The following is a 22780-nucleotide window of genomic DNA, read 5'->3' as shown; positions in this document are numbered from 1 at the left end:
GCTGTAGTATAATGCAAAAAACTTACATAACACTAAGGCAAAGGAAGTCTAACTTTATTCAGCAATGCAGCATTTTTCTTTATCACGATAACAGGATTTTCCCCAAATCACTAAATATATTAGACTAGAAGGAGCACACAGCGACACAAGATACATGGTCAATTTTTACTATTTTGATCAGTATTATTTACATCAGCACAGACAAACCATATTCATCAAATTTTATTCAGTGATTTGAATAAATGTTTTAATCAAATTGAATGTTAAACAAATAAATACCAATACAATATAACATCAAATCTTACTATGTTCAGAGGTGCAGCCTTCTTCCTCTTCACCATAACGGGGGAATCCACGTGGCTAAACATCTTGGACTGCAGCAGCAGCATACAGAGACACAAGATACAAACGTAAACACACGCATAACATTTTACCCTTTTGTTTTCTTTCTCGAACATCCAATGTCCATCTGAAAGGAGGACCTAATTGTTTTGTGTTGTAACACTGGTATCGGCTGGCCAGATAAGACCCTCGGCTCCTGTTGCCAAGCCAAGTGTACTTTCTGGCACCTAGATACAGGATATGGAAGTGAATTGAAAAGCCCAAGTAGTCATCAGATAGCCACAGTTGTTATATAATTGTCTATCACTTAAAACCTATTCTGTAATGGATGGATTGACCACCTGGTTGACAGCCATACCGGGTTTCTAAATGGGGGAGTACCGTTGTGTTTCTGTGTCCGTTGAATGCATTGACCAGGAGTGGTTTGGTAACATCATAAAGGCAAATGTGACCTATATATATAAGCATCAGGCCATGCCAGCTTCAACACTGCTCCATACATTCACAGTGACTTTCCTGTCGATAATAGCGTCCGTCGGGAATGGGCGATTGATTTGTCCTATCGATTCAGTATCATAGCAGGACATTCGACTCTGGTCTACTGTGTTTGACTCACATCCAAAAGTCTACCTGTAAGTATCATTTAGCAAGATGCCTATACCCCTTTCTGAAATCCACAGTGCGTTGCTTTGAGTAAAACGGTCTGCTACATTCATCCACAGCAAATCACTTGTTTGATCCTAAACGTGTCGACATAGATATTAGAAGTGTGCGACAGCACACTGAACAAATGTATGTAACAAACCAATTGCATGTCGGTGAATGTTAGCAGATTGTGCGTTTGTTTACAAGTCAAGCATGTGTACTTTATCTGACAGTGCTAGTGTGCATCAAAAGCAATGGCCCACCTCATTTGGTGAGGACAGCGGGTTAGCCCTGGCCTGCGGTCTTCTCCTGTTGATCTGGACCTCCTCCTCGCTGTCGGACAGACCTGGACAGAACAGGGCAGCACAATAGTGGTCTTTACCGCCTGGTCTCAAAGGGATGTGTCAAAATATCTGTGAATTGCCATTTTCCTGTCTTACCCAGATCACAGCACCGAAAATGGTGTTGAATAGCTTCTGTGTTTGTAGACAAACGACAATCTTGTTGTGTTGTAACAGGCACCGATTTTTCCGAACATATTGGGAAATCTTTGGAAAGTGTAATTGCCCTTACATGAACAGGAGCTATGCTACTGTAACCCTTAAGGTCAATGAAAGTGGCTGACGGAAAATCAAATGCTCACCCAGCGAACTACCGTTTTAGATGCACAATGGTGAATTTAGAACCAAACAACTCTGGATCTGGGTAAAACAGGCAAAAGGCAATTGACAGATATCTTGCAAGATCCTTTAAACAAGGTAAACTACATTGTGCTCCAACATTCATCCATTTTAAACAAAGTGCTCTCAAAAAAACGTTTTCCACCAAGCACTTTGTATTCTATACAGAGCATAATAAAAAGTTTTTCCAGACACAAGAACTCTTAACGAATCTTCATGAAACTCAAAGGCTACACTGGGTATCCAAGAGACTGACCCACTCGCACACATCAGATCACATCAAACATGAGAGGAAGCAAGAACTATTTGCAAGGGTAAACCCACCTGGATCAGCAGGCTGGCTGGGCAAAGGCTTGGCTCCCCTGCTGTCCTCCATGCCGAATGCTCCCGCCCGGCTTGTGTTGGGCCTCTTGGCCTCGCTGCTGGGGCCCTCCCCCTCCTCCTGCTGCTGTTTCCTCTTTAGACCGCCCGGCGGGCAGAGCGAAGGACCAGGGAGGAGAGTCCGCCTCAGTGTCCCCCATGCGCTGGGGGACGCGAGAGGCCCGCCCTGAGAGGACAACGGTGTGGCCAGGATGTGACTGATTGCCCCCTCTCGGCGGGGGGCCGAATGAGATATGGGGGTTGGTAGTCCGCGCCCAAAGGACCCCGGTCCGATTGGTCTGCGGTGGCCGTGGAGAGGGGTGGAAGAGCCGGGGATGGGTGGCAGGGCCACCGCTGGACACACCTCACCTAGTTCCTGCTCCTTCCAGTGGGGTGAGGCCTTCATGACAGATGCAATAACCACACCCTCATCCTCCTCCTGCACAGCTTCCTCCTCCGAGTCATCCAGAGAATATCCAAGGTCAAAGTTCACCGGGAACAAATTACAGGAGCCGTCTAACGAATCCACGTTCGGTTGTTCTGTGGTAGAAGCATCGTCGATGCAACCTAGCCCGGCATGTGAAATAAGCGCTTCTGCTCCGTGGCCACTTGATGCCGCGTTGTGTGAGTCTGGAGACGTTTCCGACGCGGTAGGCGGTGTCTTGTCGTGACCGCGTCGTGGTGTTTTTACGACTCTGTGTGTGGGTGGCAGGCTGTGGGTCGCTGGGGTCGCCATGGGCTTCGTACCAGAGAAAGATGACATCTCCGAGCAGTTTGCCCGTCGTCTACGCACACTTTCGGTTAAGTCTATAGTGTCACATGCACTCACCACCGCAAAATGCGAGATGTTTGGTTCGGTGTGTTTCACGGCATCAGCGAGGTGTTTGGGATGCGGCGATGCGTCTGCCGCGAAGCTTTCCTCCGGTGTGGATAACTCCGGGATAGTCATTCGCAGGAATGCCTCGTCATCGCTAAACAGATCCATGCTCTCGTCCAAGACGGTTGCATAACTCGGCCCGGCCACTCGACACAGGGCTTGCTGCTCAACGAGCAACGGTCCTGCTGTCATTTTCCCAGTGTTCACATCCCCATCCCGGCGTCTGACCGCTTCTTCAGTCCTTCTCCCCGTACACTTTGCTGCTTTGCCACGATCATCCACCTGCTGATTGAAATCCTGGTTGCCCAGTTCATCATCAACAAAAACCTCATCTCTTGGTCCATTGTGGTCCAGTTCATAACCAAACACCTCGTCCCAGCTCGGGCTGTCGGCTACACTTTCAATTTCAGGTTCCAGAGGATTAAGGATAGGCTTGGAGGTACCGGGAACATCACACACATCGTCGGCAGAAGGGTCGTCATTCTTCATCATGACATCCCCACAATCGATGACATCATCGTCATCATCATCATCATCATCATCATCTAAATCGAGGTCAAAGTTGACCTGGATGAGGGGCTGATGTTGCTCTTCCTGTTCGCTCAGCACCTGTTCAGGGGAAGGAGGTAGTGAGGTAGGGATTGGGGGGTCAGGTGACCCAATCTCCAACATGTCCTCCTCTATGACAAAGTCTAAGGGTAACGGTGGGGGAGACCTGGACAGCAGCTCCGCCACGTTGGCCAATAACACCCTCAGACGCTCCGATTTCTGTTCCTCTGGGAGGGATTTGAGAGAGGAAGAAACCACGGGAACTCCTCTGGGTAGGTAAAACGTGGCCTGGAATTCAATGTTTTCCTCGAGCCCTGGGTCATTGTCGTGGTCGCCGATGCTGGGAGGTGGTTCACCCACAAGATCCCAGCGGGACGAAAGATTATTATTCTCGGAAATGTTGTCGTCCTCGGGTTCAACGATGCAGTCATGCCGCGTCTCTGGAATCCTTCCGGGGTCGTGGTTTGACCGTTCTTCATCTCTGAAACCCATGAAATCTGGGTCGTCTTCCATCAGAGGCTTACCCCGGACGGTGGTCGATGGCGAGAATGACCTGATCCCTCTGCCGTGATCCCTGTCCTCCTCCTCCTCCTCCTCCTCCTCACCGATACCCTCCAGTTCGCTGGCAGACCGGCTGGAGCTCTTGCTTTTGCTCTTGGTGCTGCAGGCCTTGGGGTTCATCTTGGTTGGTCTCTTGGAGGGTTTCTCTGCCTGTCCATCCTGGAGGAGGCCGATGACATCCCCCTTGTGGAGGTGAGGGAGAAGCTCCTTTGCATAACTGCATCCTCCCTGAGCAAGACACATTCGATGCATAGTTCATTTCATTTTATGTCAAACCTTTATTTACACTCATAGGGCATTGAGGTTTCCCTCATTTACAATGACAAATAAACAAAATAAATAAAATAAATATAAATAAAAAAAACTAAATTATAGATTGATTGATTATAGATTTTGTTGGTACGATTAGTCGGCGGGATGCCATGGTTTGACAGTTTCACGATTAACACTATGGATGTAGAAAATAACAGCTTCTTTGCAAAGTGGCCTAACCTGAAACTTGCATAAAAAAGTAATTTTAAGCTGCTTTCGATAAAAATACTGCTAAATGACTAAGTAAGCAGCTATGTCATTGTTTTATAATATAGCATTGTGTGTGTGTGTGTGTGTGTGTCTGTGATTTTATTGTGTATTGCATCAGACAACTCTCTTGTCCATGCTCCAAAAATCGCTGCCTTCACATGCCACTCAGCTGACTCCTTCGAGACTTCTCTTTCACTGTTCATTCTTAGTTTTTTCATTGAAAGATTAATGTAAAAAGTTGAATAGTTTAGACAGTGAGCGCTAAGTCTTAAGCTCCTGGTTGTTTGATCTTAAGCCAGTGAAGGCCAGAATGCTTCTCAAAGAACATCTATTTAAATGATTTCTGAACAATGAGTTTGTCACCGCTGCTGTCGTGGTCCTCACCTCAGGGCTCTCTTCTCGCAGGCGGTCTATGAGCTCCATCACCTGGATGAAGTGACGACAGCGGGAGGAGTGGTCCACCGAGTAGGTGGGCAGGGCGCGGTTCTGCCAGTGCCTCCACTCCCATAAGGACAACTCTCTGGCCCCAGGGCCCCTCCCAGGGGAGTCTGTCGCCCTGGGGGTCTTCAGATAACAAGAGGGGGAGGAAGGAGGCCATTTTAAAAGACACTACAGTACACCATTATATGATTCTTTAGGATGAAATATTCAGACAGGGGAATGGAAGGAAGAACGAAAGAAAGAACGAAAGAACGAAAGAACGAAAGAACGAAAGAACGAAAGAAAGAAAGAAAGAAAGAAAGAAAGAAAGAAAGAAAGAAAGAAAGAAAGAAAGAAAGAAAGAAAGAAAGAAAGAAAGAAAGAAAGAAAGAAAGAAAGAAAGAAAGAACGAAAGAAAGAGAGAGAGAGAGAGAGAGAAAGAAAGAAAGAAAGAACCAACGATTAAAGAAAGAACCAACGATTAAAGAAAGAACCAACGATTAAAGAAAGAAAAATAAAGAAACTAAAGTGAGGAATAGAGAATGGAAGACAGCTCACAGTGGGTGTGTGAGTGCACGGCAGGGACAGGAAATGCGATGTCCTCAGGGTCGGCTGAGCCTCGTCCTCCTTCAGCCTCATGGTGGAGGCCCACAGGGAATACTCTGCCGGGCTCAGGAACCCATCCGACCTCACGCTGCTCTGACACACCGCTACAACGCACACACATCATGTATCAGAGCACGCATCAAAGAACACGCACGCACACACACGTACACACACACACACAGACACAAATACACACACACACAAACCAAAATATAACGAAACATACACATGTCCAGGAAACATCCAGGGAAAGTGAAAAATATGTTTCTGTGTTATGCCTTAAAGTGCATCAATAGTGCATTCTCAAGTGTGCACGGGAAACCAGAAAAAATGTCCACTCTGCAAACTTGGTCCCCAATTCAGTTGAAGCACACAGAAAACCCAATGATGACAGGTGTCTCCCTTCAGAAGCGAGGGAAGTGGATGTGAGAGGGGTCGGTCACACCGACCTAGGTTCTGGGGGTGGATCAGGGGGGTCTGGCCCTCTGAGCGGGCTCTCCGCCCTCCCGAGTCCCGCCTGCCACCACCGCCGCCGCTGCTGTCGCCGTGGTCGAACTGGCCGCAGGTGATGTGCATCTTATGCAGCGTCGGCGTCACTCCCTCGGGCAGCATGCGGGGGTTGTGGGGGTACATGTGGAAGCTGTTCTGGTTGCCCACGATGGACCTGTCCACGCTGTTCTTGTTGATTTGGCTCTGGTTGAAGGTCTGTTGAGGAAAATATTCAGAATAGACTGTTTCACTTTTTTGAGCTCAATGTCATTGAAAATGTAAAAAAATAAAATGACCATGATTTGCGACAAAGGTTATTCAAGAAAGTCGATATTAAATAAATAAATGACATGCGTGACACAGACATGATAGCTTGCCTATTCAAATATAGAACATTTGTGATCGCTGGCTTTATTGAAAAGGCGTGGGCAAAGAGGAATACGTTCATCCGGTGCCGGATGTGTTGTATATTGTATTGTATAGTGTATGTATTTTGATTGAGTATGTACTACATAAAAATATGTACTACACTCTTTGTGCAGTTATAGCGGTGTCTTGTAATCCTGTGTGGGACGGTCCCCTTGTGTGGTATGACACGGAAATAACCATCATAACTTCCACATTATTCTTTTGGGAGGGAAGAAAACGTTTGGTCCTCGTCGTCAGCCTCTCACGACGCAGACGCTCACCCTCTCCTCGCGCCCCTCGGCCAGGATGGCCACGATTCGGCCCTGCCGCTTGCGCCCCGTGCGGCCCATGCGCTGCACCAGGCGGATGGGGCTCTTTTGGGCGTCGAAGCACACGATGAGGTCCACCTCGCCGATGTCCAGCCCCTCCTCCCCGACGCACGTCGACACCAGCGTGTTGAAGCCCCCCTGGCGGAAACCACGCACCACCTAGGAGATTGAGGGAGCGGTGTCTGAATGAAAGGTGTGAGGGATGTCTGTTGGTTAATCTTTTTTTAAACTGTTACAGATTTGTTGTTCTATATAGGGCTGTTTGTTTTAATTGTGATTTTATTTCTTATTTTTATTCTATTGGTCACCTTATTTTAATATTTTGAATGCTGCACAATCTCTGCAGGCACTGCCACTTTTGATTTCACGGCATATCTTGTATATGTATGTGACCAATACAATTCTTGAGTCTTGAAGCCTTGCTACTATTGCAATGGATTTGAAAACGGCAAAAAATACTAAATCAAATTAACTGAAACCATTTTCTAAATGAGGTGTAAAGGTGTGAGGTAGAAGGAGATTGGACTCAAAGCTAACTTTTTACGTTGTATGTGGGATGGTAAATTTGCCAGCATGTGAAACATCGGTAAGAAAGAAAGGTTTCCTACAGTTAATATCAAGGAATATGGCAATATATACAAGAATAAATAATTAATAAATCTGTGATAGCAGACCTGCAGTGAGCCAGGAGATTTTTAAAATACACATATTTAGCAATCCCAATACTAGGGTGGGACACGAGTACAAGGATACCAGATAAATCCCACATCCAGAGTTACAGCAGAGAATGAGGTGTGGATTTGTATTTTCATGCTGTCTATTAAAAATGCCCCGTTGGAAGTCTGCCATGTTTTGGTCAAAACACTGAGCAATAAGAACAAGATGAACACGCGGAATGTGAAGAGATTGAGGATAGCAAGGCCCTCATATTGACACACAAGCTCCTTCTTTGTGAGCTACATCAACAGTCAAACCCTGGGGCCACTCCAAGGAAGAAACAACCCTTTCTACAAATGGTTTTCATTTACTTAGTAAATTCAAGTTTGACATTTGTGTTAGGAAAATAAACTTTAATAAAGTCCTTGTTGGAAAGTATCGGAATAGGATAGCCATTAAACCTGCAGAGTCACCTTGTAGGCTTCACTCATCTTCTTCTTCCAAAAGTAAATTAACTGAAACATTAAAACGTTTACATTACATTTAGGTGATTTTGCTGACGTTTTTCATTCACACATTCACACACCGACGGCGGAGTCAACCACACGGCGAGACAGCCAGCTAGTCAGGAGCAGTTAGGGTTAGGTGTCTTGCTCAGGGACACCTCGACACTCGCTAGTAGGAGCCGGGGTTCAAACTAGCAACCTTCAGGTTACCAGTCAACCCGCTCTACTTCCTGAGCTACGGTCGCCCCGACAGTAGCTAAAACCCATCCATACATGTCCTAATCATCTAAGGAAATATTTTCCCTCTCAAATTTGCCATTTGTTTGGTGGAGAATAAGGGCCAGATAAACTCTGGTTCACAACGGTGATGGATTCAGTGAGAAATGCACACAGTGCAGCACAGGCCAGCAACAGGCTTTGAAAAACGGGCTTTGCTTTCCTCCATACCTCCAACTGCTCCTTCTGGGTGAATCCTTTGACCCCCTTACCCGCCGAGGCCTGGCCCATAAAGGTCATGACCCTGATCAGCGGTGCGTGCTGGTTCAACATGGAAGCAATCTCCTGCACACTCTCGCGGAAAGACGAGAAGATCATGACACGGGTGCTCACTCCTCCTTCTGCAGAACCCGACGTGGTCTCTGGAGAGACACACACAGAGAGATAGCGAGACAGACAAAAGGAGAAACAGAGAGAGAGAGAGAGAGAGAGAGAGAGAGAGAGAGAGAGAGAGAGAGAGAGAGAGAGAGAGAGAGAGAGAGAGAGAGAGAAATAAGGCTTGACTTTGGATTTCGATTCAACAGCTACAAGTATCAGCTCAAATCTAAATGTGAACCCCCTAAAATATATATTGTTTTAACTGAAACAATGTTGTACTACTGTCGTAGGTCCTCATAAAACTGGTGCCACAGAAGATTCACCAGTCTTGTTGGCGGAGTTCTCTGCCCATAGTCTGAAGTGCTGCAGGACAACCTCCTCCAGCTTCTTCAGTTTGGGATGACTGTAAATGAACGGCTGGCCAGGATCTACAAGTCATATCAAAAAGGTATGTGCGGAGCAGATATATGTAACAGGTTGAATGTTTAAACATGAGATACAAAAAAGAAATGAGTCTTGCAGCACGTCATGCAATCCACAATGCGTAGACACGTCATCAAAAAAGGTCAGTTGATATTCTATAAGAGTGTTCTCATTTGAAGGCCACCGATTAGGGGCAAAACACTTACCAGCAGGAGACTTCATAAACATAGCTTCCATCTCCTTGTAAAGGTCCATGAAGACTGGAGTTCTCTGCAACTCATTTCGTGCCCTCGCCATCTCTAGCAACACACGCACGCACGCACGCACGCACGCACGCACGCACGCACGCACACGCACACGCACACGCACACGCACACACACACACACACACACACACACACACACACACACACACACGTTATACAGCAGATGTGAGTGAGGCATTGCCAAGCCTAGCAAGACAAGAAGGATAGTAAGCATCATTAAGGATTTGTTTTTGTTTGACATGCGGGAGACCTACCTTTGGAGCCGTCCATGATGCCCTGGACGAAGAAGAAGAGGGAGCGGAGGCCCATCTGCATCAGCAGCTCGTAGCCATGGCAGAGGCTGATGGTCAGGGCGAAGTCCCCCTCCATCGCACCCTGCTGGGGTTCCTGAGGACGGCCGAGAGACGGAGAGAGCAGAGCAGCCTTCAGCACCAGCAGAAAGGAAATGGAGAAGAACTGGATCCTCGTGAAGGGAACAGAACTCGGACAGTGTTTTTGGAGCTGCTGTTTCGGCGTTTTATGATATTAGCAAGGCCAACTACTACTGAATGAATGATGATGTATACTGAGGCGCCAGTATTTAGCGTTTGTTATTGATCGTTGATTTCAATAAGGGGTTATATTGGTCATGTACGAGTATAATACAACTGCAAATGCATACATGGAGCTGCATTTTTTTGAAGATAGAGAACTAGTTCTCCTGATACTACAAAATATGGAACGCAAAGGTGATTGCTCACGAAAAACCATAAAAAAAAAAGAAAGCAAAACACATCTTTAAATCTTAAAATCCATTTGAGATTGAAATGCACAACACCAAAGGCTAAATACAATAACAGAATATGATGGAATTACCTTAATATGTGGCGGGGGGTTCTTCCTGAACTGCTCCCTGGCCAGGATGATCTGGTACTTGGTGAGAGAGTGCAGTTGCTTGTGGCTCATCACTTGGTTCTGGGTCAGGCGGGCGGTAAACTTCTCCAACACCTAGGTGCCCCACACACAAAACCCACCATATCGTATTCAAAAACCATATAAAAAGTATTTACAAATCCATATTGATATCCAAATGCTGTAAGTCTCTTAGTAAATAAAAATAAATAAAAACAAAATGGGTCACAACTTTTGTTACAAGCCAGATTCTTGCCGATAAGTGCATCAGAGCAGAATGGGAACACAGGGGATGGTTGTTTTTTGTCAAAGAAAAGTTTTAAGAGAAAATAATTCTCCATTTTGACTTTCAAATGTGAACAATAATATTTTATACTTTTAGACAAAGTGAACAAGGCTGTGTATTAGCATGTGTTCTGGGACTTGGTCGTTCCTACTGAACATCTCTGAAGTATGAAATAATGATTAAAATAGAGTATAAATTCAGTCTACAATATGTATTGCATGGATTAAACCAAAGACAAGATGTATGTGTTGCCTTCCAATTTACCAATTCACAGATACACTATGCTTTTATTTGACATTTAATTGCCCATTAAAACAAATACTTTGGAATAGCCAGTAGGGCTTCCGGCCACCATTCTCCATCCCTGCTTGTTAGCTGGCAATCCGCCAGTGAAAGAGATTGCCTACAGCAGGAGATCCTCCAAGAGTCAAAAGAACAGGGTTAGATTTCCGCTTTTAATTTGGCGGACCTTTCTGAAAGCATCAACAGAGCTATGCCACCGATGCCTTAAGTGGTGTCACAACAATGTAGGTAGGATAGTATTGTGGCTTCTTCACCATCTGCCTTGGATTGACTGGTGTCATTAGGCCTTCTGTGTCGGAGACACAGATCTATGGTGACTGTGATAAGCAGAAAGTTGTCCTGATCAACAAGACCTTGTTTTTAAACTTCAAAATTGTAATTGTGATTCAGTGTACTCTCTTAGATGGAGTAATTGGGTTATTCTCATTGTTTTACACACATTTCTATTGTAGTATATATGTTATTTCCTTTTATTATTTCCTTTAGGCAATGTAAATTGCTGATTGTGTGCCGAGTCCTCTAAAGCATGTTCCAAATAATGCCAGAATATAATTTGTTTCTTCAAATTTACTTTGATTATCACCAGGAATTATATAAGATTTGTTTATGCCTGACAGAAAACGAGTAGGACAAAATTACTATTTACAAATTATGAATACATTATGTTTCTTTATTGAAACTACAAGATTTGTCCCTTTTAGACACCATGTGCTAACCTAAACCCTTGGCCTAAATCCAAAAACAGAAAGCCAAACTATGGAAAGCAAATGTCAGGATAATTAACCATTTAGCTGACTGTTAAATATAAAATGACATTTAATATCTGAAACTCTGAATTAAACATCTATTAAATAACACATAATACCATTAGAACTGCAACTTAAAGCCGAAGCACAATATAAATGAACAAAGTTCAAATGAGATGCCAATGCCATTTATACAGTGCACCACAGAAAACTGCTGGCGAAAGATCACATGACCAAAGCTGTCTCTGTTAATTGAGGCTTGGACACCCCACATGGAGTGTCCTGCCCCCTATGGTCAATCATGTGATAACTGGGATTACCATGGGACACATTAGTGAGACAAATGAGATGTGAAAAGAGATTAACATCCTCTTAGGCTTTTGAACTCAATTTATTTGAAAATAAATTGTTAAGATAGTGAAATGATACAAGAATAAAAAAAATAGGAGGAAAATCCTATGTTTTTTGCCAGTCTCTGTCAACCAGTTTGTGAGCATTCTACCCTGCTCTGAACGCAGATGGCTATCTTTTCATGACATCAAAGTGCCTTTCAGTATACTCTTCAGCGAAATGACAAAATCACACTGGGGCCGTGGTGGGGTTGTACGGAGCTCCATCTGGGCGGCGGTTGAGTTTGATGTCCACGTCCCGTTGGGTTTAGCTTCTCGGATGCTCACAGTATAAAGCCACGATGTGAGACACATTTCATATCTACATCACTCATTATAACGCTCTTACACAAAAACAGTAATAAAGAAGTATAACAAAGTTGGCGTGGGTCGTAACCATGGGATAACCCAATTCATATTACAAATGATTAGTATTCAAATTTTGCGCGGAAACAGGGGGATCCCTTTCTCTTAAGGGTGTCCCATGGCAACACATTATTGATTAGGGTTTAACTGAAGATGCTCAGAAGAACCAGACACCTAGTTGGTTAAGATGTTTATCTACAGTGACAGGGGACTTTAATATGAGAAGTGGGGTGTGTGTGTGTGTGTGTGTGTGTGTGTGTGTGTGTGTGTGTGTGTGTGTGTGTGTGTGTGTGTGTGTGTGCGAGAGAGCTTAATAGGGGTATTTATTTTTGCAATAAAGCTTTAACACAGACTGTATATAGTATTTATATAATTGTTCTGGCTGAAGGAAGAAAGCAACATGGTGCCAAGCCCTGAATGCAGTAGCCTAACTATTTGAGGACACATTATTTTGAACACAACTATATATATAGATATATATTACATACATTCATCGATCATAAACCGAATCATACCGTAGTAGTAAGTAACACACACACACAAATGGAGAAAGTTCATACCAATACTTTGCATCATACAGTGAGTTCTTAAAACTACAACACACACACACACACACACACACACACTTTAGAGTGGATTTGACACATTTTATTCAATTTAAATAGGACTGGAACTGAGTGTTGTTAGAATTTTTTTTCGAAATTAACGACTTTGCGGTCATCAGATTCGTCGAAATCACGGTTCAAATTATGAGGTTCGGCGGCTGAACTAGCTGACAGAGGGCGGGGTCAGCTGCAGAAAGGAGTCACGTGGTTCGCCTTCGTCTCCTATAAACATCCAACGCTTCCTTGCCACGGAAAGTGTCACACACTGCTCGTAAAGAGATTAGTTTATTATTCTCTGCTTTGATTCTTGCAAGAATATAGAGGAAGATAGAGCTAATTCTATTCAAAATAATGATGGCTAAATGCGCGAGGATAATCCACGTACTGCCTTGTTTTCTGTCATGTAGTTGACCTATTCCGACGCTGAAAGGTTTACAAATAGATGTTTTATTAATTACAAAATTGTATCAGTGCAGAGACCATTACAATTTCGTTGGAAATAAAACGTTTATCCTGCAGCATTTTTTTTTTCCTAGTCGAGGACTCGTCTGGAAACAATAATGGACCGAGGCGGCTGCCAGTTAAATGGCGGTGGCGGTGGGCCCGAGTCCGAATCTGGGAATGGGATGATCACGTTGGAAGACCTCGAGTCGTTTTCGGAAGACCCGCTGTCAGGTACGGGCAGTCTGGATGAAAACACGGAGACCATGGAGGAGGGAGAAGACCGACTGCTGCACTATTGGCAGGACGTCGCAAGGGGTCACCAAGTGGAGGTCCCTCAAGGTATAACCACTGAGTAAAAAATAGACCTGACAAAATAGTTGTTAAGCCGAATAGTTGTCTGCACAACACACTGTGTTGCATGCACTGTATGCAAACACGCTGTATTTGACGCTTCGCAGTGGTCTGAACTGTACGCACAGTGAAAAACAACATGACGCATGGCATCTCTTCGCCTATTTATTTCCTATTGCTGTAGTGTGCACGCTGACCTACTTTTGGAGTTTAAACTAGACCGCATATCCAGAGCTATGTTCCAAACAAAACTTGGGGTTATGATCAACCCCAGTTGAAAATACCGTATGGAAACGCGCGGCATTATTAGCCGTCGAAAGTACTGCGTTTCAGCTATCAAATTAAACAAACGACACATTGAACCATCAGTATCGAGACGCGATACTGATTTAAACGTCTATACATGCGAATAACATTTCATAAAATGTACAGTAAATCTGGTGCAGTTTGAATAACTATTTTAGAGACGAAGGTGCAGATTTATATTTAATGACATGTAAATCTGGGTCTGAGCCTTGCAGGAAGCCAGAATGGACTCTGATACTGTAGGCTACAATGCAACAGTAGGTTAATGACTCATGGGTTCACTTCACAGGCACGGACAGACTCGTTTTTTGGCCGCAAGGTCACATCATCTTTGTATTACGAATGATTTATTTTCGATATTCAGTTAACGGGTTTATATCCCATGTTACTCATAGTACTGCAACAGTGTGGAATCACAAAACGCTTTCTGTCTGAACAGGATTAGCTAGCATGTTTACTGTACCAGGCTTCTGACCCCAATTCCTGTCGTAAGCGCTGCAGCTCAAGTTAACTGTAATTGGAGTGGAACAAAAGCCACCCATAAGTTAGTTGATAATGTTGTTGATGTTTGGAAGTAAAATACTGCCTTGTCAACAATCATTACATTTCCTAGCGCCTCATTCAAATTCATTGATAGCTCCTAACAAAGATATCATTGTTCTTCTCTCTTAGGTGTATTTAGTGGCTTTAAATACATAGAGGGGGGAGCGAGAGAACAGTCAGCTGATCTGGATGTGTACTAGGGTTAGTCAATCAATACAAACAGCCTGATAGGCTCAGGCGACTAGTGGGTAGTGAGAGAGAGGCCATGCTGTACAGCCCCTGTCTGTCCCTCCACCCCCCCCCCTCCATATTGACATTCGAATAAGCTAAACAAAGAACAAGCACTAAAGCATTACCTTGATCCATTCATCTTTCACTTTCCCCTTTGACACAGTTTTGAGCACACTTACGTTCTTAATTAGACTGAGGGATTAGTTGCTGTAAACAAGACTCCTATTACCATATTGTATTACCGGCTTCCTTAAAATCTCAGGGGGTAGTGAGTGATGCTGTTCTCCAGTCAGTTTTGATGCAACGTACAGCAACCCAACATGCAGTGTCCTCACCCAAACACCACAAATGTAAATTGACCTGACCTATATTGACAAGGGTTGGGGGGAAAAAAAGCTGGAATCCTAGTTTCTGCAATACTTTTGTAGGTTTGAAGTGTTAATAGTACCGTCCAACAGAAGTTCAGTTCAGTTCAGCCACATTCATATAAATTTAAATTATCAATGTGTCCCTGACCTAGGCACCCAACACTAACTGCTCCTGGCAAGCTGGCTGTCGCCTTGCATGGTTGACTCTGCCGTCGGTGTGTGTATGAACGGCTGCAAGTAGCTTTGGACCAAAACGTCTGCAAAATGCCCTACTTTTTTTTTTTAATCAATGGGGGACGCGGACACCGAACGTTTTAGAATAAACCTCCAAATAGAAATGAATGAAAAAAATCGTAATAGCGTATCACAACACACATACATGATTGCAATATTTACAGCATCGCCATAGATATCCTATCACCCCTAAAATGACAGATTTTCATCCGTAATAATGACACCCTATCCAATTATGGGCTAGACTACTTGAGAAAAATGTTGTAGCTTGCTGAAGGTGATGTCGATCATATCAGATCAAAGGATCAGTTTCCGAATGAAGTTAGCTCAAGTAAAATGAGAGGATACATTTTCTGTTCCTCTGTTAATCTCCCACCATTTCTAAGTAATTTACCGCACTTAACCACTCAGTTATTAGAAGGCTGCAAGTATAAAACGAAATGCCTTGAGTTCTAATCCATGTTAAAACCAGTCTACAGTCTGAACAACTTTGAGCCTCTTATTCTTCTTTCCGCCTCTATAAAACTCTCACACTCCTGGCCCAGCGCGCTGCCTTTCTGCCAGGCCAGCTGACAACCAGTCCTTCTCACGAACTGCCTGCAATTAAACAGCCTTTTACAAATGAGTTGTGTTCAGTCATTATTACGTTTATGGTTTGGGAAATCAATGCAAACATCTAGTTATAGCAGGGAGAATATGTGCGTTAAGCAAGAGTCATGCATCTCAAAAGTTCCAGAGGCCAGGATTTGACCTCTGCATTGACTGTTTGCAGTTTGATACCAGACTAGCCCAGAGGGTGGAACACAACAAACTGCTAATTTGTCGCCGCGTGTGAAAGCAGCCTTTGACCGTGTCCAGAAACAAAAACTATTATCTCTTACTTATTGGACCAATACTGTGATAAATGAATGACATATTTGTTCACAGACATGGCAGAACCAATCCAACAGCTGACGAGTAACGACGAGGGACGCAGTAACCGAGAGTGCGTCCCATTCAACCGTCTCACACGCAAGGAGAAGGTACATCAAGTTTACAGACCCCAGAACAACAGAGCAATATTTATTCCCAAAAAAGTAATCTACAGAAAAAAAAATTGACTTTGTATGTCCCTGTATTTTCTGTTCACTAAACTTCTGTATGTGCAGAGTTGAATAACATTAAGTTATGAATGTGCACAATATCAAATTGTATAACTCATGATGGCACATTAGGGGATATTATCAGACATTAGGTTAGCAGCATCTTTTCCCCTGACAACTTCCTCCTGGGAAAAGCCTGGATCTACCCTTTGGGCAATATGCAAGCTACTAAACTACGAACCAATCTTATACAGTAACTCAACAAAAATGCATGACTGCACAATGACGAAGGCTATGAGATATCTTGATAAGAAGTTTAAGCAGTCCATCCCGGCCAATCGTCGACTATAGTCATACATATTTTTTTACTTTCATATTTTCATATTAAAGAAATGTGTGGTGTTAAATCTGAACCAGAATAATGGCCAAATTATTGCGACCGCCCAATGGCTCCCCTTGAAAGCCCTGACTCCTTATTTGGATTAACACCCCCTGGGATAATCCCTCATTTTAAAATAAGACAGCCATTCTTTTCACACAGAGAACAATGACCTCTTACAATGGCCTGCCAGCCACCTTCTCCAAGAAGGTATATGCAACTGCTAGGTGCATATACCTGAGTTGTAATTCATTTAGGTGATCAGAGGGATGTCTTGTTGGCATCTCTCACCTTTGCACTAGTTCTGGATCCTCTCTCGCCCAGTGAGGTTGTGTTCCACGCACAGGAGACCCAGTTTCTCCTCAGGGATCATTTAAATATAAAGGCTTAATTGGTTTAACGTGGTTTGTTGTCCGTTATTAACAACAGAGCATTTCAGGTTTTACAAAAAGAAAACGCCTTTCCGTTATACGTTCTTTTAAAAGTTGCTTATGCTTGACAAGTCAATAAACCACATCATATCATTGATTTATTCTAAAAATAAAACATGCTGGCCAACTGGTACCTCCCTTAGTTTCCAAGAATCTTTCTATCAACACTCCCATAACTCCTCCTATCCACATCAGACACATAGCAGTTTGTGTCAAACTGTTATACAGTGTAGGGATGCAATTACTGATTTTCCCTTTCAAAAGTGCTTTAAAACGTTGCGATTTTAAAGTTGAACATTGTTTGCATCCTTTTTTAAATGTGGACCTTCAATCGGATAGAGTGGGCACATCAGCTCTTTGAACCTCTTTGTTCTCCGATTAATTAATCCACAGTGCAACGAGTTGCTTTACGAGAAGCGCAGCTATGAGAAGGCGCACTGGGCATGCATCACTGTGCGCGAGGAAACCTACGAGCAGAGCATCTGCTACGGCTTCATGAGGCTGATGAGGTACATCTGCAAGCAGAACTCCACCGGTGAGTCCACCGCAGACTGGCACAAATCATTGCAGCCTGATGAATTTCTGGTCTCAGAGGAAGTTGGGTGGAAACATACATTTATCACTCTTGTTTCCAAAGCATCAACCAAAGCAAGTGACCACAATTAAAACATCAATGATAACGAAAAAAGATTTGAAGTTATTCAAAACAAAAAGCAATAGTAGCTTAAGGAATCTGAGTTAAAAAACATACGAGTTTCATGTATGTATTGTTACATTTTTTTATAGAATTCTGCTAAAAAAAAACATCAAATAAATGATTAGCCCGGTTCTTTTTCGATCAAACTCTCAGGTGATTACCTGGGAATGAGCCTGCCCATCGTGACAATCATCCACACCGACGAGAAGCAGTCTTTGATTTCCCGCGATGTCACCGTTGCCTACTACCTGCCAGCCGCCCACCAGTCCCAGCCTCCGCAGCCCACAGACAACGACATATTAATAGAGATCTGGCCTGCCGCTGTGGTGTACACAAGGTAGGGCTTTGACTTTTGCCCAAAAATCATATTCAAAGGTTTGTTTGTTTATTAATATTCAAATATTTATTAATAATATTTTGACCATTAAATGCCTTCAGTAAGACCTGGATTGGGCTTCGCAAGGTTTGTTTACCGGCGTTGCTATGGTTACCGGTATTTCGTGTTCCAACGGTTTATTAGGTTTCTAATAAATCGCTGCCTAATGTGGTCATTACAATATTATGAATTGACTGCGTCGGGTTCTCCGACGTCTCTCCCTCTTGGCTTGCCCATAACAGGTTTGAGTATTAAGGGCTGCCTAATATTCGTTCGAATTTTTGATTTATTTTTTAATATTCAAATTATATTCGAATAACGAAGTTCGGAGTCAAAGCCCTAACACAAGGTGAGTGGATCACATGGGTTTTCATGCCATATTAAAACCCTTTGCCAGTTGGATTGTAAACCTAGAACCCTACACCCTAAACAGAGACTAATTAAAAGTAATTTAGGTGGAAGACAGACATTTGAATAGGGCTGAATTTGAATTCCACCTTTTGGTCCCGCCGTTACCTTTTAGGCGTTTCACCGGACCCACCAACGAAGTGACCATCATCAATCAGATCCACGCTTTGGCCGAGGCACTGGACTCCCCAGGTGAGTGCGTCAACGATTCATTCATCGTGGCGGGCTACACCAACCCTGCTCACGTCAACCGCCAGAACGAGATCTGGTTCATGGAGCGGCGCTGAGGCCAAGAAGAGGAGCAACCAGAGAGGTGATCCACCTCGTCCCCCCACAGACATCGTCCGTCACAAACCTGTCGACTGCACTTAACCAAACCCTGCCCTGACCAAGCTCCATGCGGCCGTGTGGCTAGGAAGGGCAGACACACTTTGCTATAGATTCACTTTGTCAACACTCTCCAATGCAGTTGGGGATTTACATCTGTGATAAGAGTATGCCCTTACCTGGTACAGTGTTCCCATACCTCTTCTCTGTGTAATCCTTACTTGTAAAACCACATCACGACTCCTGACCCGACAATAACTGGGCCAATTTACACCTGTAGATGCAGTTTCAAACCCTGCATGTTACTATCTCTTGGCCCTCTGTTGGCCTTATTCCCTTACTTTTCTCTCTGCAACATGAGGTACAATGTTTCCTTGTAATTGAGGAGTAAGCACACGAACAAGAACTTAACAACTTTGTTTTAGCGTCTTGTGGTTTTTACCTGTAACGTTATCCTCCTGATGTACTATATTTTCAATCACACACGGTTTACACGGTTTATCATCTACAATAGTGGGGTTATATCTGTTGTACGTCGGCCAAGAAAACCGGTCTTTCCCTGGCAAACATGGATCTGCAACATAATTGATAATAAAGAAAAACGGGTTGAATAATTTTATAAAATCGACCGAAAAGAAAGTCGTCAGTATGAATTTACATATGAATAACGGAGATGGTGAATATAAACACAACTCGAACATTACTACAAACCAAAAGCAGTTAAATTCAGTCCTTTTTAATTGCAGTACGACAATCAAAACATGCTGTATTTAATGGGTTTAGTTTATTTTCAAAAGTCAATGCATTCCTTTATTTGCACATACCCTTTACCTCTTTCTATTCACAACTTGTGTCAATGTGTCATTATGTATGCACTACTGTGTACCTACTTTAATAGAACTGCCACTAGAGTAGAAACTACTTAAAAAAAGAATGATTAAGCAAAAGCAATTGCTGCCAAGATATTTTTTCAGTCCAAGAAAAAGGCATAACTCAAAGAGTGGCAGTTATGAAGATATGTATTATTTTTATCTACAGATTGTATAGTCTAACAAACCAATGTAAACGATAAAAATCGAACTATATTTTACATAAACTATATGGAGGATATTACAGAATGACTACCGTTTGAATTTGCGGTCATGGTTAACAAAGCCATACAAGAATGTCACTAAAATCAATGCAACCATCGGATGAACTCAAATCTCCACTGTGTGAAGACTTATGAATAATGTAACATAATATGTAACAGCAACCAGCAATTCCAAGCCATATATCCATTTATTCTGTAGATATGCACCCAATATTGTTGAAAAGAAAATGTGTCTCAGCTCATCAAAAAACCCGTTCCCATTTCCATGCCTATCCTGTGAATGAAATGTTGATCGGGAGCTGGTCTTAATGCAAGTTAGAAGAGACAGGAACGTGTAGGAAGTATATTTCACCAGTGCAGGTTGGATTCAAAAGATATAATCTGATATTCCTCTACTGGTAGTACTAGTGCATTTTAAATGTAGGCTGTTCGAATCCTAAGACCCCTCTTTTTAATTGGCATATTCTACCTATGTTCTGTAGACAAGTGAATGAATGGATGGTTTGTTTTTTGCTTTTAGTGTCTATAAGCTTATTTGTATGTGATTGGCAATAGTGGGCTATACAGTAAATTCAGCGGCAAGAAAACAATGTGGCTTTCTTTGTTGTGTTCAAATGAAAGAAAATGCTTGTTTTCTTTGGGCAAATATATTGATATTGTATTGTTTTTGCCTCGTCATTGTTATGAATTCTTGGTGCATCACCACTATTTAAAAAAGTTCAATAAAATAAAATTGCACAACTATCTGGCACCACTAGATAGTGCATGCTTTTCCAGGTTTACTGCAGCATACCCTTCATGCTCATCTAAAGGTTCTACTCAAGACAATTGTTCAGAGGATATATACCTGGCTAAATCTGAATAATCTAGCAACAACTTGGGAAATGACCCATGCACACTCTGATTTCAGAGTGCCCATTACACAGCACCCTGGCGGAGACAATCTGGGAAGTAGGGTTGGACCTTGACTAGAATTAGGATCAACAACTAAAAACCACCAAATCCACTACTCTATTCTTTGGACACATGATATAGCATTGTCTCTTCCCGAAGTGACACGAGTAGGACTCGGGTTACTAGTGTGACCGTAACAGGATTGAAGGACACAATGTACAGTGTCTATCCTCTTCACTGTAAAATATGGTGACTGTACGAGAGACGGGGTCCAAAATGGTCTTTCAGAATTGTGTCCATTTACCCACTGGAGTTAAGAAATGTACTAGTAAAGCGATTGTTTAAAGATTAAACAACAACAATTAAGATTTTTTCACCTGTCAAATGTATCCACCTTTAGCTGCTGGCAGGTGTTATTTTTGGACCCTGCCCAGAGGAACATTACACAATAAGATAATACCACCTTTCCAAACTCTATCTGAACGGAATAAATAGTTTAGAGTATGACCAAATGCTTCAAAAACGAATGTGTATAAATTAAAATATGCCCGTGAAATTAATGGCGTAACTAATTGTTGTTTGAATGGAATATCATCTACAGTACAGTATATCATTAAATATATAAACAATACATGATCCTGCAACTTGGCACTTAGACTGAATGTCAGGTGTCATAGAGTTGTTGTTTGTATGCACACCCTAAACCCTGGGCGTCTCTCTAGGACCACCCAAAACCTATTCTGCTGTGATGCCATCAAACTAGGAAAACAAGTAATCTATCCATTACAGATCCGTGTCAAGGCCATTATAATTAACGTAACCTTCTGACAACATACTAGTATCCCCCAATGTGCGATGTTTACTTTCCCTTCTGTTTTTGAAAAAATAACTGCAATGTTTTATATGACATAGTAATAAACAGAGAAGACAAACAGACAAACAGAGAAACGAACCAACACAGAATATGTGTACTACTAGTACTACTAGAACAAACTATGAACTTGTGTTTCGGATAGGTAACAACTAGTCCCACAACTTCATTACAATCCTACCATCCAGATAAAACGGATAACTGCTAGTGGCCAGTTCCAACTCACACTTGGGTACAAATACAGGACACAGGTTCCCTTAATGATGTACCAATTCGCACCACAGAGTTGGTTTCTCTAATGATCACTCGGACCAATCGAGTCTCGTTGACGACCATGGGAACTGACAACCAAATGGCACCCAGCATTTGGGGAGCCCCTTCGGGACGTGATCATTTTCTAGCATCATTACAGGTTATTACATCCGCAGTTACGTTCATTTGCCACAGGGGAGATTCAAAGCACCAACAGAAAGGGGTGTTTTACACTACGAACGAAGAAGAAGCCCCTACCTGCAGGTAGCGTGCCTGCTGAGCTGCGAGGGCCTCCCCCAGGGGGACCACCACCTTCTCCAGGGTGCGCTGGTGGGTGTGAGCCTTGATGTCGGGACTGGCCTCCGAGCGCAGCTCGATGTGGGAGATCAGCAGGTTGGAGATCACCTGCTGCACAGCCTGCAGGGGGGAGGAGTGGAGGTACATGTGTAGAACAGATGTACATTATTAATAGGAGAAACGTGTAGAATAGACGTACATTATTAAAGAGTCTAGAATAGATGTACAATTTTAAGAGGGGGAGAAATAGTGTCGAATAGATGTACATTATTAAGGATTGTACAATAGATATATATTATTACGAGGCAGAGAAACGTGTAGAACAGATGTGCATTATTGAGGAGGAGTGTAGAATAGATGTACATTAGGAGGAGGA

The 22780-nt window shown here is 43.1% G+C and overlaps 2 protein-coding genes across 4 annotated transcripts in view; one reads left to right on the top strand and one right to left on the bottom strand.

Annotated features, from left to right (window-relative positions):
• Positions 1-22780, bottom strand: part of fancm (FA complementation group M) — a 31100-nt gene that overhangs the window by 6927 nt on the left and 1393 nt on the right. For all 3 annotated transcript variants that reach the window (XM_056589865.1, XM_056589866.1, XM_056589867.1), the window contains exons 4-16: positions 22366-22524; positions 10090-10221; positions 9489-9621; positions 9175-9267; positions 8869-8973; positions 8399-8589; positions 6741-6947; positions 6012-6267; positions 5515-5666; positions 4921-5100; positions 1992-4242; positions 1251-1333; positions 306-374 (exon numbers count right to left, since the gene is read on the bottom strand). In XM_056589865.1, the coding sequence (XP_056445840.1) occupies positions 306-374; positions 1251-1333; positions 1992-4242; positions 4921-5100; positions 5515-5666; positions 6012-6267; positions 6741-6947; positions 8399-8589; positions 8869-8973; positions 9175-9267; positions 9489-9621; positions 10090-10221; positions 22366-22524 (4011 nt within the window). The remainder of the gene's footprint in view (positions 1-305; positions 375-1250; positions 1334-1991; positions 4243-4920; positions 5101-5514; positions 5667-6011; positions 6268-6740; positions 6948-8398; positions 8590-8868; positions 8974-9174; positions 9268-9488; positions 9622-10089; positions 10222-22365; positions 22525-22780) is intronic.
• On the top strand, positions 13040-22752 carry soul3 (heme-binding protein soul3). The gene is made up of 6 exons (XM_056589871.1): positions 13040-13250; positions 13357-13603; positions 16225-16319; positions 17583-17724; positions 18040-18223; positions 18786-22752. The coding sequence occupies exons 2-6, from the start codon at positions 13381-13383 to the stop codon at positions 18955-18957; spliced, it is 816 nt and encodes a 271-aa protein (XP_056445846.1). The 5' UTR covers positions 13040-13250; positions 13357-13380; the 3' UTR covers positions 18958-22752.

Source organism: Gadus chalcogrammus, chromosome 5 (genome assembly GCF_026213295.1).
Source record: "Gadus chalcogrammus isolate NIFS_2021 chromosome 5, NIFS_Gcha_1.0, whole genome shotgun sequence".
NCBI classification, from domain to species: Eukaryota; Metazoa; Chordata; class Actinopteri; order Gadiformes; family Gadidae; genus Gadus; species Gadus chalcogrammus.
The sequence above is the reverse complement of the archived record's forward strand: the minus strand, read 5'-3'. Positions and strand labels throughout refer to the sequence as shown.